This window comes from Melospiza melodia, chromosome 9, assembly GCF_035770615.1.
Source record: "Melospiza melodia melodia isolate bMelMel2 chromosome 9, bMelMel2.pri, whole genome shotgun sequence".
Taxonomy (NCBI): Eukaryota; Metazoa; Chordata; class Aves; order Passeriformes; family Passerellidae; genus Melospiza; species Melospiza melodia.
In genome coordinates, this window is record NC_086202.1 from 4,615,835 (window position 1) to 4,629,942 (window position 14,108).

Sequence of the window (14,108 nt, forward strand, 5' to 3'; positions counted from 1 at the left end):
TATGCAGCTCCACGTTCCTCTCCTATAAAATCAGTAATTCTGTTTTCTGAATACCTCCTGTTCCAGTAACACATTTGAAAATGGCATTTTGTTACTTGTCATAGCTAACAGTGCTCACACAGGTACCTGCATCTGCAACCCACATCTCTTTTTTCTACTCAACTGACTCTGTAAAGATCCTAGAAAAAGAAGCTTGGTACAAAAGGAAGAAACTTTTTTCTAGAGAGCTCCTCTTTTCTTTAATATTTTTGAAATGTTATGGACAGATTCTCCATTACTTTATTCCAGGAGGCAACAGGGTTTTTTCCTCTCTGCATGGGTAATCAATTAATATTCCAGAAGCCAATTTATTAGCATAATTCCTTGTCAGTGCTCAGAGAAACAGCTCCCTGCATATTCACCTCCCCCAGTGACGTGTACCACTCTTTACCTGTATCTTCCACGGGCAGCTGAGGTTTTATTTCTTGCTCTGCTACGTCTGCAACAACTTCTGCTGCTGCTGCTGCTGCTCCAGGGGGAGGCTGTGGAGGTGAAGGTGGTGCCTTGACAGGTGTAGTGGACTCTGGGGTCTCAAATGCTTCTTCAGAATCAGAGCTCCTGGGGAAAAAATCAAAGCAGAGACTGGTGAGCACAGGGAGGGCTCGTGTTTGCAGGTCAGGCTTGGCAGCACTGGGATTGCTGAGCTGGTGGCACAGACCTCAGCTCTCAGGCTACCCCTGTGTTTCCCAAAGGAGAGCTGACATTCCAGGATGGCTTCCAGAGCAGGATGTCATGGCTGTGGTTTTCTCCCTAAACAAGGATTTATGTCATTTGTGTTACAGAAGTGAACACACACTTGGAAATTAATCCATCCTGGAAATCCTGCTTCACTGTGTGAGGGAGGCCCAGCCCTCTCTGTGCACATCCCTGTGCTACTCCTTTCCACAAGCACACCTAAATAAACTAAAAAATACAAATAAAAAGACTGTTATGATGAGAATTTCCAAACATATAAAACAGCAGCAAGTTTCTTTGTGTGCCCTCAAGGGTGAGAGAGCAGACATGAAGGTATCTGAGGTGCAGCCAACTCCTGTGCATCCTCCTCCCGTGGAAATACTGCATCCTATTTCCAGCAGAATTTTACCAGAGCCCTTTTCAAACAGACCTTGTGACACAAGGGAAGACAGCCTGTAAAATGCATGGAATCCTGGTATTACCAATAATCCTTTTGTGGCACCATGTGCTCACAGGGACACAAAAACACAGAGACCACCACGGGTTGGTGCCAGCTCAGGAATGTGTCAGCAGCACCCAAAATGGAGTCATTCAGGTGAAACACAAGCTTGAAAGGGAGCAACTCTACAAAATGATGAGTAACATAAAGATTAAGTGAAGATCTAAACCATTCAAGGACACATCACATGCTCTTGGAGGTATACAGCCATAAGAAAGTGTCCTAGGTCTGGAAACTATAGATCATACTTAAACTGAGCCCAAATGATAAACATTTCATCCTTTGTTTGGGAGCAAGGAATGCAGTAACAACGGTGTCATGTTCAATATGCACTGAACATATGCTCAGTACACATTCAATAAGCATTTCTGTTAGTCAGATGCAGTTTTGGACTGTTGGTCTGTAATGAAGTAAATTGAACACAGCAGTTTGCTGAAGGACAGGACAGATTTGCCTCTTCCCAGTAGTTCTGTGTTGCCATAAAATGAGAAGCCATTTCATCCCCCAGGAGCACACCACAACCCAGCCCAAATTAAGGACTCCTCTCATTTTGCTTGAGTTAGAAGGTAACTCAGAGCTGCCAGACTCTTGTTTGGTTTCCTAGACCCATGATTATTTTAAGTAGCTCCATGTCAGAAGTACAAATACAGGATTTACATTCATTTGCCTAATTCTATCACAGTATAAAGCCTTAGGAGAGTTGGGGAAGAAGAGACCCCAGTGTCACTCCTGACACCTCAAGGAGCACAGTGGTCCCAATTTTCCCTCTCTCTCTTCTCTGCAGAATCCCAGAGAGAGCTCCCATCCCATCAGGATGCACATCATGACCCTGCACCAACCAAATCCTGGCTCATCACCCCTACTCCTGAAACAAAAAGAGCTCTACTAGGTTATAACTTTGGGCGTTTGGAGATTTCTTTATTTCCTCCCCAAACTTACACAGCTCAAAACCACTGTGTCTGGCTTTCCATTATATCTGCTCCTCAAAATCCCTTTGTGCCACTTCTTTAACCATCCTCATTCCTCAGGCCACAGAAGAGTCAAACTGGAACAGGCACACTGCATCATTTCAAACCATATCCCCCAAAGATGCACCATGTTTTATGTTCTACATATTTCAAGCCTAAAGAACAGCTGCAAACAAAGGGCTTCTATAAATAAAGCTTTACAATACGTATTCAACAACAACAACAAATAAGCTTTCTCCTCCCTCCATGGAGCTGGTTCAGGAAACTTTAAAGTTGAAGAATCAAAGAGAAAGAGAGTTGTGTGATATTTTCCCAGTGTCATAAAAATAAACCCAGGAAGTTATCATCTAAACCAACAAAACGAGAAGTAATTCATATCTCTCAGGCTTTCACGTAGTTTTTCATTGTGCTGCATTTAATTAATGTTTCACCCTTTACAATTTGAACTCCAAGTCTAGCTCTGTAACACTCAAACAATAATGTTTAGACTCCTTTTCCCCAAACTGTCTGTACAGCCTTGTAACATATACAGAAACTGGAATGGAAAAACCTCTATTTTCATATCCTGCTCAAAGGAGGATTTGTTAAACTGCCCTGAGTGAGGAGTTCTGTGTCCTCCTTACTTAAATTATGTAAAGAATTGGTGCCTGTTTATCTACCTTTTAAAGGAGGTCCCTTTGTTTACTTGGTCTCTTCCTTGGATGAACTGGGCATAACCATTTGAAGTAAACAGAAATATTTGCTCTTTTTTTTGTTCCCTGCTTGAGTTTCCACTCTGGAAAACCTCTTGAGTCTGTGGACAGACAGTTGAGATGCCTGAGCTCCAGAAAATGGCTTTGTTTTGCCAATATTTAATAATTCCCAAAAGATTCTGATGCAACACTCCTGATTTTCAGCTAGTACAATCAAGTTAAGAACAGTCCTAACCATAACTCAAATCCTTGTTATGAGAAGCAGTTGTGCTCACAAAGAAAATTCTATTTAACAAAGAAACATGAAGGGAAGCTTAATACCAGAAAAACCTTCTTTATCATGGCCTGGGATCTGGGCAAGGGCATAAAGCCTGGAAGCACATTCCAGTACTGTGCTCCAAAGTCAACATGCATCCTGGAAATATTAAATATTGTGTTCAGTTTTCCTTAGTGAAAATACAGATGATCTGTCTTACATGAGGTATTTTTTCAAGACCACAGTCCTACGTTCAAATGGTAAGAAAAGATTTTCCCAGAACAACAGGATTTTCTGTGAAAAGGAAATTATGTATTTCAGCCAGTTCAATTCACAATGCCTTTTCTCTGAGAAACTCAGGGAATACATGGAACAGAAAGAAATAATGCTGCTGCTGTACAGTTCTTGGTGCAAAGCAAGATTGCCAAATTGTGATATACCCTGAGAGTTGGCACCAACTCAAAGCTGCACAAGGAGCAGCCACCACAGGTCCAGCTGTGGGCAGGCTCTCAGCAAAGGAAGAGTCTTGTACCTTCTAGAATATGATCCTGAAGCTCCAGCCAAGGATGCAGCAGAGTTTGAGCCTGCAGGACTTGTCTGTGGGGCAGTGATGAAGTGGGAACTACAGGAAGGAGCCTGGAAATTAGTGGGAGCTTACCTTCAGAACATGTCATACATATCATTCCACCTGTATCCTTTGGATTATGTACATAACAGGTGAAAAAATACAGATCACAGAAGTATCAAAACATTCTTTCGGTCTGTCTCTTTCGTGTCCCTTCTTGAAAGACACCAGTGAACAGTAAATCTAGCACATACAGATGGGGTCCCACAGTAGGGGAGAACAGGGAAATCCAAGAATCAGACCAGACCAACCAAATCTGGCAACTCCACATCAACGTGTGGAGCCTGAGCACTCCCACTCTCACCTGGGAAGTCTGAGCTCTTGCCCAGCCTGTTACATAAATGCCTGGAGGAAATACTGAAGGCAGAACCAGGGCTGACCTCTCTTCCTCACCTCTGGCCATGTGGAAACCCAGCCTCATAAGTTACAGTACCTTTTTTTATAAACCACAGGTTCTCACAATTTAAATCCTCCCCGATTTCAGAAGGAAAATTTGCCTTTTTGTCAGTGTAGATGGAAAGCAAGAATGAGATTTCTTCATTCCCCTGCCTCTCCTCCCTGCCTGCCCTTGCCAGGCAGACACAGCTCTGGAGTGAGGTCACCCCGGTTGCCACCAGAAAACTCAATTCATTAAAAAGTGCCTTTCAACAGAGCTGTGGCCTTGGGCTGTGGTGGGAATGCTGCCATCTGCCTTGGGTTCCTCCAATATTGACACTGCAGCAGCACAGCCAGTGCCACCCTGCTCCCTGCTCTCATTCCATAGCAGGGAAAGAGAATTTAAAATAAAATTAAAAGCAGGACTTTGACAGGAGGACTGAGCTCAGCAGCACCACCTCCCATGGAGGTGCTCAAGGGAGCAAAACTGGAAGTGGGATGTGCCAAGGGAGCTCCATGGGCTTTTGTGGGGTTACTTCATTTAATGCTAAATCTATATAGAATTTCTCTTTAGTGCATAGCCTGCTTCAGGAAACAAGATAAACAAACAAGCCTGACTGCTTTATGGAGTACTGATCTACTGATGTGCAACATGAACAATCTGAAGAGGAAATAGGGGCTGATATTATGAATTTTTGAAGCCAGGAGCTGGAGCTGCATTACTGAGAAGTGCTGCCTGTGCTAGGAGTGAGGAGAGAGAGATGGAGCCAAAGGAGCTGCTCTCCATCAGCCAGGGTTGTGGATTCACATCTAACAACAAGACTGGCTTCAGGGGGATCTGCACCACAAAAACAAAGGTGAACAGATTCTATTTCAATTTGTACATTTTCTTCCAAACTTTGTAATTAGGAAAATGTATGGTTTATCTCCCTAATTAGCAGAACGTGTCCTGGACTAATTGAGGTCTCTCCTACCGGTCAGCAACACTGAAGCCCTGCCAGCACTCCGTAAACTCAACCTTCTCCCTGTTACCCAAAAAACTCTGTTCACCAATTGTTTTTCCCCTATATTTTATTGACATGACAATTTCATCCTCATGGTGTGTTTAGAAATAGGACACATTGGGAGGAAATAAACCAGGCAATCTTACAACACACACACAACACCGAAACCAAACTGTGCTTCACTGCCACCCAAGAGTGCTCGGAGGGAGATGCAATGAAAGCAAGGACTGCAAAGGTTTATGTGGATGTTTGCAGATTGCCCTCTCATTGTAGTGCGAGTGACATTTGGAGGTGTACAGAGAGACTGAGACTCTGAAGATGAGCAATCCCTCCCTCCCTGACCAGTTTTAACTGGCAATAACCCCTGCAGTCTTTTCCTGAGGTACAGCTGGACTCCCTGAGGGAGAGGAGATAGAAATGGACATTTTGTCTTTTTTTTCTCCATCTCATCTTTAGATCCCCATGTTCTTTACAACTGGCTAGAGCTGCAGCTCAAGGGGAAAAATGTCTGTCCAAGTACATCCATCCCTCCAGGAAATGTAAACCCTCATTAAAGCTCTCTGCAGACCTGTCCCTGAGCCTCAGGACTCAAACAAGGAATTTGGCACCATGGGATCACCTCAGCTCCTGCACCAGGTACTGGCAGGGACCTGAGGCAAACAGAGTCCAAGGCCATGGCATGAAGGACCCAGATGAGCAAACACTGCAGTGCTCATGCAAAAGCACCATCTGTGGCAAGAGCTAAAGGAAACAGATTCCATCAGGCCTGGCCCTGCAAAGCATTTGCAGCTGTTATATCATAAATTTAAGGTATAAATTTCACATGAGTATTTACTGAACAATTTATCATGCACCATGAGAGGAAACTCAATCAGAGAGAAAAGGAGAAAAAAGAAACCCAACCAACTTTTTAGATTGTTCAGTTTAGTATTGAAGATTAATTTTGGCTTTCATTCTGGGTATCTCCCACTGGGAGATGAGCTGGAAATAAAAAGGAGGAATGAGTTCTGTAGTTTCACCTCCATCGATCATTTTCAGAGATGATCCTCATAAAGCCAGCATGAATAATTCAGGTGTGGTTTACTGATGAGCCCAGACCCAAGATAACAGGAGTGGCTGCATCCTTCTGAGGTCAATCTGGCTGTGTGTTACTTAAGCAGGCACCTTCACTGCAGTGGCAAGGCCCACACAGGCTGACAGATCTGGAAAGACACTCAGTAACTCCAGAGTTTCTAAAGCCAGAGAGACAAGGCACTCAGAGAGATGCATTAATTTCAGTCAAAGCTCATTCACTGTAAAAATCTGATAAATAAACCTTTCAGATTTCCAGGTGTCATTTTCAGTGGTTAAAATGATCTTCTCCTAAAAATCCCCCAAACCCAAGTAAGCTACAACACAAAAAGAACACTGAGGCACGATGTTCCAGCAATACATCTCTCCAGATGAAGATCAATCCTGCTCTCAGCTTTGCCTCTGAACTGCTGCACATACACAGAATCATAAAACAAGTTTGGATTGGAAGGGACCTTTGAAATTCATCATGTTCAGTGCTCTTGGTGAGTTCAGTTCAAATTTGCCTTACCCACCCAGGCTGGGACCTTTAAACAGCAAGGACAGCTTCTTGTAGTAAATGTATGCAGAGTCCAGAGGGGGCAAATGACTGCTCATGACATTTTACATTTGAGGGCTTTTCCCTTTTGTTTATATAAAATTAAATAACTGACAATCTCTCATAATTCATCTTGTGGCATCACTTGTGGTTCAGTTACACAAATCTAATACAGAGACATATACAGTCTTTACTCTTCTTTTTTTTTTCTTCAGACTCTTACAAACACAGCTCTGCATCACAATTCAAGAACATCAGGAGAGCCCAAATGGTAATTCCTCTCCTGGAGATCAAGTTACCACTTCAGGTCAGCAGCCATTAGCTGACCCAAGGGCCTACTCAAGAGGACCAAGAATGTTCTACAGCTACAAGAAAAGGTCATTTTCTTAACCCCAGCACTAGGTTAGGATAACATCAGAGATGTGCCAACTTTCTATGCTGTGATTTTTACATAATATTTGCCTACCCAGTGACTTCCAGCTAACATGACATTCCCCAATAATTAGCTTCTTTTTACATCATGTTAGCTATTACATGCTTTGAATATGAAATATCCCTACTGATTTTTAATTTTGATATTAAATTTGTACAGCAACCCACAGAAAACAGAGATAGAATGGTGGAGTTATCTGGTTATTTTAGGTATTAATTTTTGGCATCTACCAAATTGGAATTAATCTCCCTATCAAACCCAGCACCCACAGATCTGCTGAATACATGGTTTTAGAAAACAATGCAAATATATGTGTGAGTGACATAAACCTCACAAACCATTTTCCCTTTCTCTAATAAAACATACCTTTGGAATTATAGGGTGTCTCAAAAGAATTCAGTGCCCCTCTGGGGTTTGGAGCAGATGATCTCCAGAGGTCCATTCCAACTCCAACCCCTCTGATTCTGTGGAAACCTTTAGCCCAGAGCAGCGCACAGCCTGCAACCTCAGCCCAGCCTGCTGGGGCTGGAAGATGGGTGACACTTCAGGGACCATGGAAAGCCATCTGTCCTGCTGCCTCTGCCCCCTGGGAATGCTCTCAGTGCTGGATCTGATGCTTAAATTAAATCAGGAGCTGGGGGAGGTACCAACAAGTCACTTGGTGTCACCACACTCCATTTACAAGACAGCTCCTTCAGGGACACATTTCTGGCCATTAACTATTAATGGGCCTCTCTCACACTACTCCAGGGAAAAGTGACAAGATCACCCATCCTAGGATTGAATAAATTCACAACAAACCCATACTGTGAGGAGACCAACCACAAGAGAAGATGATGTTGGGAAGGAAACAGTTCACCAAGCTTTCCTTCAGCTCACACAGGCACGATACCATGGTCCCACAGGAACATTATTATTGGTGTGCACAGACAGGATGAGAATAAAGCCTGGAGAATGTAATAAAATGATGTTTGGTACCTGCAAGGTGGACACAGGAAAACCACAGGGTACTGGTCTCTGAGGGTCTGCTCCAGTCATGTGCACAATGCCCCAGACCTCTGAGCAGAAGCCAGTGGGAATTCAGATTTCTAGTGCTGAGTCTGCACTGAAAAGTGCATCACCTTACAGGGGAATCCCTCAGTCTGCTGGCTGCTGTGTGGGGCACACACAGAGAATATATATCCTATATATCATATATATAATGTGTGCACAGAAAAGGCAATCACACTTTGGGCTACTCACCTGCAACACTCCTGCCACATTCTGCAGGTTCCCTCCTGCCTTGCAAAGTCTGACCATCAAAACAAAGCCACAATTTCATCACAGGATTATTTCAGCTTAAACAATAAAGCTGGAAAATAAGTCTAGTCCTACTTTACATAGATCCTATATTTAAGTCCTACTTTATAGCAAGAAGCTCCCCATATTGCTTTAAATCATGTTAAATTTTTCATTTTCATTTTATAACAGTCACCACTGCTGAGTTACCATATCTCTTTTATTTTTACTTTAAAACTGGATATGGCTCAATGAAAAGTACAACTCCAGCTCCTTTTACCACAGCAATTTCAAATAATTTTATAGAAGAAATCTATGAACTGGGTTGAGGTTAATTTCTTTGGTATCTTCATTATTTATTCTGCTGTTTTTCTGATGCATTAAAGCAACAATTAAAAACAATACTGGAGGACAGACAGAATGAGGGCCATTTAAAAAAAATGTTTTTGTAAAAGAACACAATCAACGCTGATTAAACAGAAATCATGTTTTGCATTCAGAGTAATATTCCACAAAATCCTCTGCAGTTTCTTTCTCAGCAGAGCCTTTCTGCTCAACCCAAGAGCAGGATAACATCACGTGTTCATTTTATGGCCTGAGCTATGGAGCAGAGAGAAGCACCCTTTGCAATTCTCACTTAAAATGAGAATCCAATTCTCACTTCAAATGTCAAATAAATCCCATTCCACCGAAACCACAATTGCACAAGAGCTCATATTGACAGGGATGTGTGCAGAAAGCAGGGCAGCTGCTCCTCTCCAGAGGAAGATTTTAATATTATTTCAGCTTAAACACTCCTACAGAAAACACAGCTCCCCAGTAAGATAACCACTATTACAACAAAGATGGCCCTTGCCAGCCCACAAGGATGTGTGGTGAGAGGCATAAAGCTGAATTTTGGGACACAAGGAGAAGGGTGATCCTGCAGCCAGGTGAGAGGGGCAAGGCTGAATTCTCGGACCCAAGGAGGAGGGTGATCCTGCAAATAGAGGCAGGTGAGAGGGGCAAGCCTGAATTTTGGGACACAAGGAGGAGGATCCTGCAGCCAGAGCCAGGTGAGAGATGCAAGGCTGAATTTTGGGGCACAAGGAGGAGGGTGACCCTGAAGCCAGGTGAGGCACAGGGCTGAATTTTGGGGACACAAGGAGAAAGGTGACCCTGCAGCCAGGTGAGGCACAGGGCTGAATTTTGGGACACAAGGAGAAAGGTGACCCTGAAGCCAGGTGAGGCACAGGGCTGAATTTTGGGACACAAGGAGAAAGGTGACCCTGCAGCCAGGTGAGGCACAGGGCTGAATTTTGGGACACAAGGAGAAAGGTGACCCTGCAGCCAGGTGAGGCACAGGGCTGAATTTTGGGACACAAGGATAAAGGTGACCCTGCAGCCAGGTGAGGCACAGGGCTGAATTTTGGGACACAAGGAGAAAGGTGACCCTGCAGCCAGGTGAGGCACAGGGCTGAATTTTGGGGACACAAGGAGGAGGGTGACCCTGCAGCCAGAGCCATGCCCTGCCCTGAGCAGTTCTGTGCCTCCCCTCACCCTCAGCCAAACCCTCTGAAGCTGCCCCAGAGCACCTCAGCTGAGGTGTCATTGATGGGCACCGGGGTGGATTTGCTGTGAAGGGGTGAACATGGTCACACACTGCTGCTCTGATGGCACTGAGTCACTTCCCAGCTCTTCCAGCAATGGGGGTTCCAAGCTGAAGTGCTGGGATAACTCAGTGTCTGAGTTCAGACATGAGAATCTGCATTTTCTCTTTTAACACAGGTGAGATAACAGAAATAAAATGCTATGGCTTCCCCTTTCAGATCGTTATGTGGGACTTCAGCAATGGAAAGGAAGACCTTGTGTGTTATCCAAGCCACAGAGATGGGTTTGGAAATGTGTCTGCTATAATAGATTGCAAAAAGAAAACTATGAATACCTTAAACATTAATCACTTGCTATAAAAAGGCTCGTTTTTCCTCACAGGATGGTTATATTTAGAGAACAGGATTAGAACTGCAGTGGAGGAGAACTAAAAGGGCATAATCATCTTAAAATAATGTTGAATTTTGGGTTTTAGCCTATTGTCTTATAAGCAGTCTTCCTACCATAACTGAAATGGGAAGAAGGAATTATTTTTTCCTGCTTTTTCTCCTTGTTTATTCAGCAATTTTGAGCACATTTTGTGCAGAAGCCAAATTCCCACTCCCCCAACAAAAGCCATTTCCTGCTTTCACACAGCAATGCTATAGAAATGTCTCAAGCTGTGGGAAACCACATCTGAAGGAAAAAAGACTGCGGGATATAACATGGCACACTTACAGCAGCACTTCAATCTACTTAAATCATTTTTCTAACTGATTAGCAAGAAGTTCCCCATATTGCTTTAAATCATGTTACATTTTTCCTTTTTATTGCTTTTCCTGAGATCTGGCAGGGTATGTTTTTCAACACCACTGATATAAATGAATAATAAAACAATCCTCCATCCTTTCTGGCCAGCCTGCTTTCTCTTTTACTGGCTTCAGCCTGAATAATGAAAATATCTATGCCACAGAAATGGGACTCAGAATTGAAATTGTTTTTAAATCCCTACGCTCTTCTCAGGGAGATGCTTTATTCCCTGAGGTACGACAGGAAAAAGCAATTTAATTAAAGGCACTCTTCTTCAGACATCACAACTGCAAATATACTAATGTGTCCCTAAATCACCAGAGGCTGCTGAATATTCAACCACAGAAATCTTTTAAGAAAGATGCAGACTACCCCAATGTCAAAGGTGGGAAATGCCTAAAACAAATATAACCAGTTAATAGACAATAATCACAGGCAGTGATGCATTTTGCTCACCCTAGTGGGTTAGGGGTTGGGGTTTGAATCAGTGGTTGATGCTGAAATATTTAATACCCCTGGTAGGTATCTTTCCTCTTCTTTTAGTCCCAAGGTCTCAAATTTTAATCCAGGAATCATCACTGTGCGAACTGTGCCCCATGAAGAATCATCCTGTGCTCCAGCTACACAGCATCACCGATGGGGAACGGATCAATAATTCATCAGGAGCAGAGCCACAGGTTGGGAATTGCTTTGTTTACTGCAGCCACCCTTTAAATGCAACCATGTGCCTTTGCAGAGCCTCCCCTCAGCTCTGCCACGCAGCTCCAAAGCAGGGCTGGGGACAGAGCAGCGCGGGGGGACGTGTGACAGCCACCCTTCCTGGGCACTGGCCAATCCTGGGAGCACGGAGATGCTGAAAGTACCAGAATGTGGAAGGGGTGTTGCTCCTGCAGTGCCTGTGCATGGCCCTTCCTTCCAGAAAGGAGACAAGGATTACACGGGGGTGGAGAAGAGAGGCGGGGAGAACCTTCACTGAGAAGGAAACAGAGGAGGAGAGACCCTCTGCCTCCAACCTGCCCCATATTCTGCCTTGTGGGCCCCTGCACAGCCTCCCTACAGGACTTTGCAAGATCCTCTCTAACCCTTACTCCTCTATTTCAACACCTAAAGCAGCTGCGTGCACAGACACGTGGCCAGCAAGCAGTAGGAAAAAAGAACAAAAAATATCTATCTTGACCTCTTAACAACAACAAAATCTCTGCTTGGGCTGTACTCATTCCATCTCCTGCCTCGGGTGGGTGAGATCCAGCTGCTGCTCCAGCTCGGTGCAGCTCTGCAGGGTTTCCCACTGCCTTCATTCACCTCTTCCATGGGCACATGGTGCTGCTGCAACTCTCAGGGAAACCTTCCCTTCCCTTCCCTTCCCTTCCCTTCCCTTCCCTTCCCTTCCCTTCCCTTCCCTTCCCTTCCCTTCCCTTCCCTTCCCTTCCCTTCCCTTCCCTTCCCTTCCCTTCCCTTCCCTTCCCTTCCCTTCCCTTCCCTTCCCTTCCCTTCCCTTCCCTTCCCTTCCCTTCCCTTCCCTTCCCTTCCCTTCCCTTCCCTTCCCTTCCCTTCCCTTCCCTTCCCTTCCCTTCCCTGGCTCAGGAAGCACCAACTCAGCACCACAGAGTGATGGAAAGAGCAAATCCTTGATTTCCAGCGGCATTTATTTCCCCAGCTGGACTGCCCAGCTCAGCCAGGTGAGGAGCAGCCTGAACCTTCCCTTCCCAAGCTCCCACTTTGGTCCTGCACTTGGGAACATAAACAAAGGGATCTGAATTCCTTGCCCATCTTTCCTCTCCTTTATCACCAAACCCTTTTCCCAGCACAATGCTGGACTCATTTCTAAGGAGAGCAATGGGCTGTTATTAACAAGAGCAATAAGTGCAGGTTTTTATGCTGAAGGAAATCAAAGCTCCAAAGGAGCAGGAGCTTATGTGATTGTAATTGTACCCTGTGTCAGATACAACCTGGTTTACATTAAGCTCTACAGAAAAAGCTGCTTTTGTTTAGGAAAACTGTACCATGTAAATTTGGACATAACTCTGAGGATTCTGATTAATCAAAAATCAAATAAGCTTAAAATGGAAAGACACAGATTGTCTCAAAGTTTACATATTTGCCCCAACAGAACCAACAGCCCCAGTTCTTCCTCTCAGAGGTTTCCCAAGCATCCATTCATCCCCTGAATCACTCCCTGCAGCAGAGGGAGAGGAGCTGTAGCAAACAATACTGCAGGGCAAACAAGAAACAGAGCTCTACAGCTGTCCCAGGGTCTGTCTCAGACACATCCACAGTGGCTTCAACCAAAATTCAGTTCATGTGCAAACTCCAATTTGGGGTCCAGAGCCAGGGAAGGATCTCACTATCTTATCCAGTGTCACCATCAATGAAGGCTCTCAGGCCAACACCTGCCTTACAAAAAAATTTAAGACTGTAGCGGAAATAGGAAACTAATTCAATTTTTTTCCCCATTAAGCTGCTTCTAATGGGAATACAAAACATGATATCCATAGCCTGCTACTAAATTCAGATGGTTCCTTAAGAGCATTTAAGGATCTGAAGAGAAATGACACTTTTCCTTTCTTTGCTTTTTCCAAAGTAAAAACACATTTGCTTGTTTGCTTTTAACAGCAAACCCGCCCACTTTCTCCAAGAAAATGCAAACTGCATTGAATTTCTAGTGTAATTACAACTCTGCCTCTTGCCACTCAAAAGCCTGTTTACCTGCACTACATAAGAAGCTTGGTACACAGCTAAATCCTTACAAAGCATCAGAGGTGGATAAGGATACTGTGTCCATAAGACATAAGCAAATACAAAAATGATAAGTGCATGGTCTTAAAACAAAGGAAATGTGCTTGTAAGAGACAGAACTGCTTTTCTGTGTGCTGTAATCATGTTAGAGAAACATTCAAAGCACCCAGACTATTATCTCTTGAAACACAGAGCGCTGAAGATCATCTTTGATTTAAATCTAACAATCAGTTCCTCTGACTGCTGGGTCAAGGCAAGCAAAAAGCAAAAAAGCAAACGCAGCCAGGGAAGCAGCTCTGCTGGTAAATGACAGCCACAATGCATGTGCAGGAAATGCCTTTTCATTCATGTTTCTACCACCTCACATCAGTTTTTATTTTCCAATTTGCCTGCATGTCATAATCCATAATAGATGACAGCAGCTCCATTACAGGTGGCATAGGGCACCCCACTCCGTATGGAGAGCTTTAGAGCACACATGGGTTTGCCAGACGTGTGCTGTGCCTTGTTAACACAGGGCTGGGGGCTTTTCATTTTATT

The 14,108-nt window shown here is 44.1% G+C and overlaps 1 protein-coding gene across 20 annotated transcripts in view; it reads right to left on the bottom strand.

Annotated features, from left to right (window-relative positions):
• TACC2 (transforming acidic coiled-coil containing protein 2) overlaps window positions 1–14,108 on the bottom strand; it is a 129,312-nt gene that overhangs the window by 38,790 nt on the left and 76,414 nt on the right. For all 20 annotated transcript variants that reach the window (XM_063163073.1, XM_063163072.1, XM_063163057.1 and 17 more), the window contains one exon: window positions 431–597. In XM_063163073.1, the coding sequence (XP_063019143.1) occupies window positions 431–597 (167 nt within the window). The remainder of the gene's footprint in view (window positions 1–430; window positions 598–14,108) is intronic.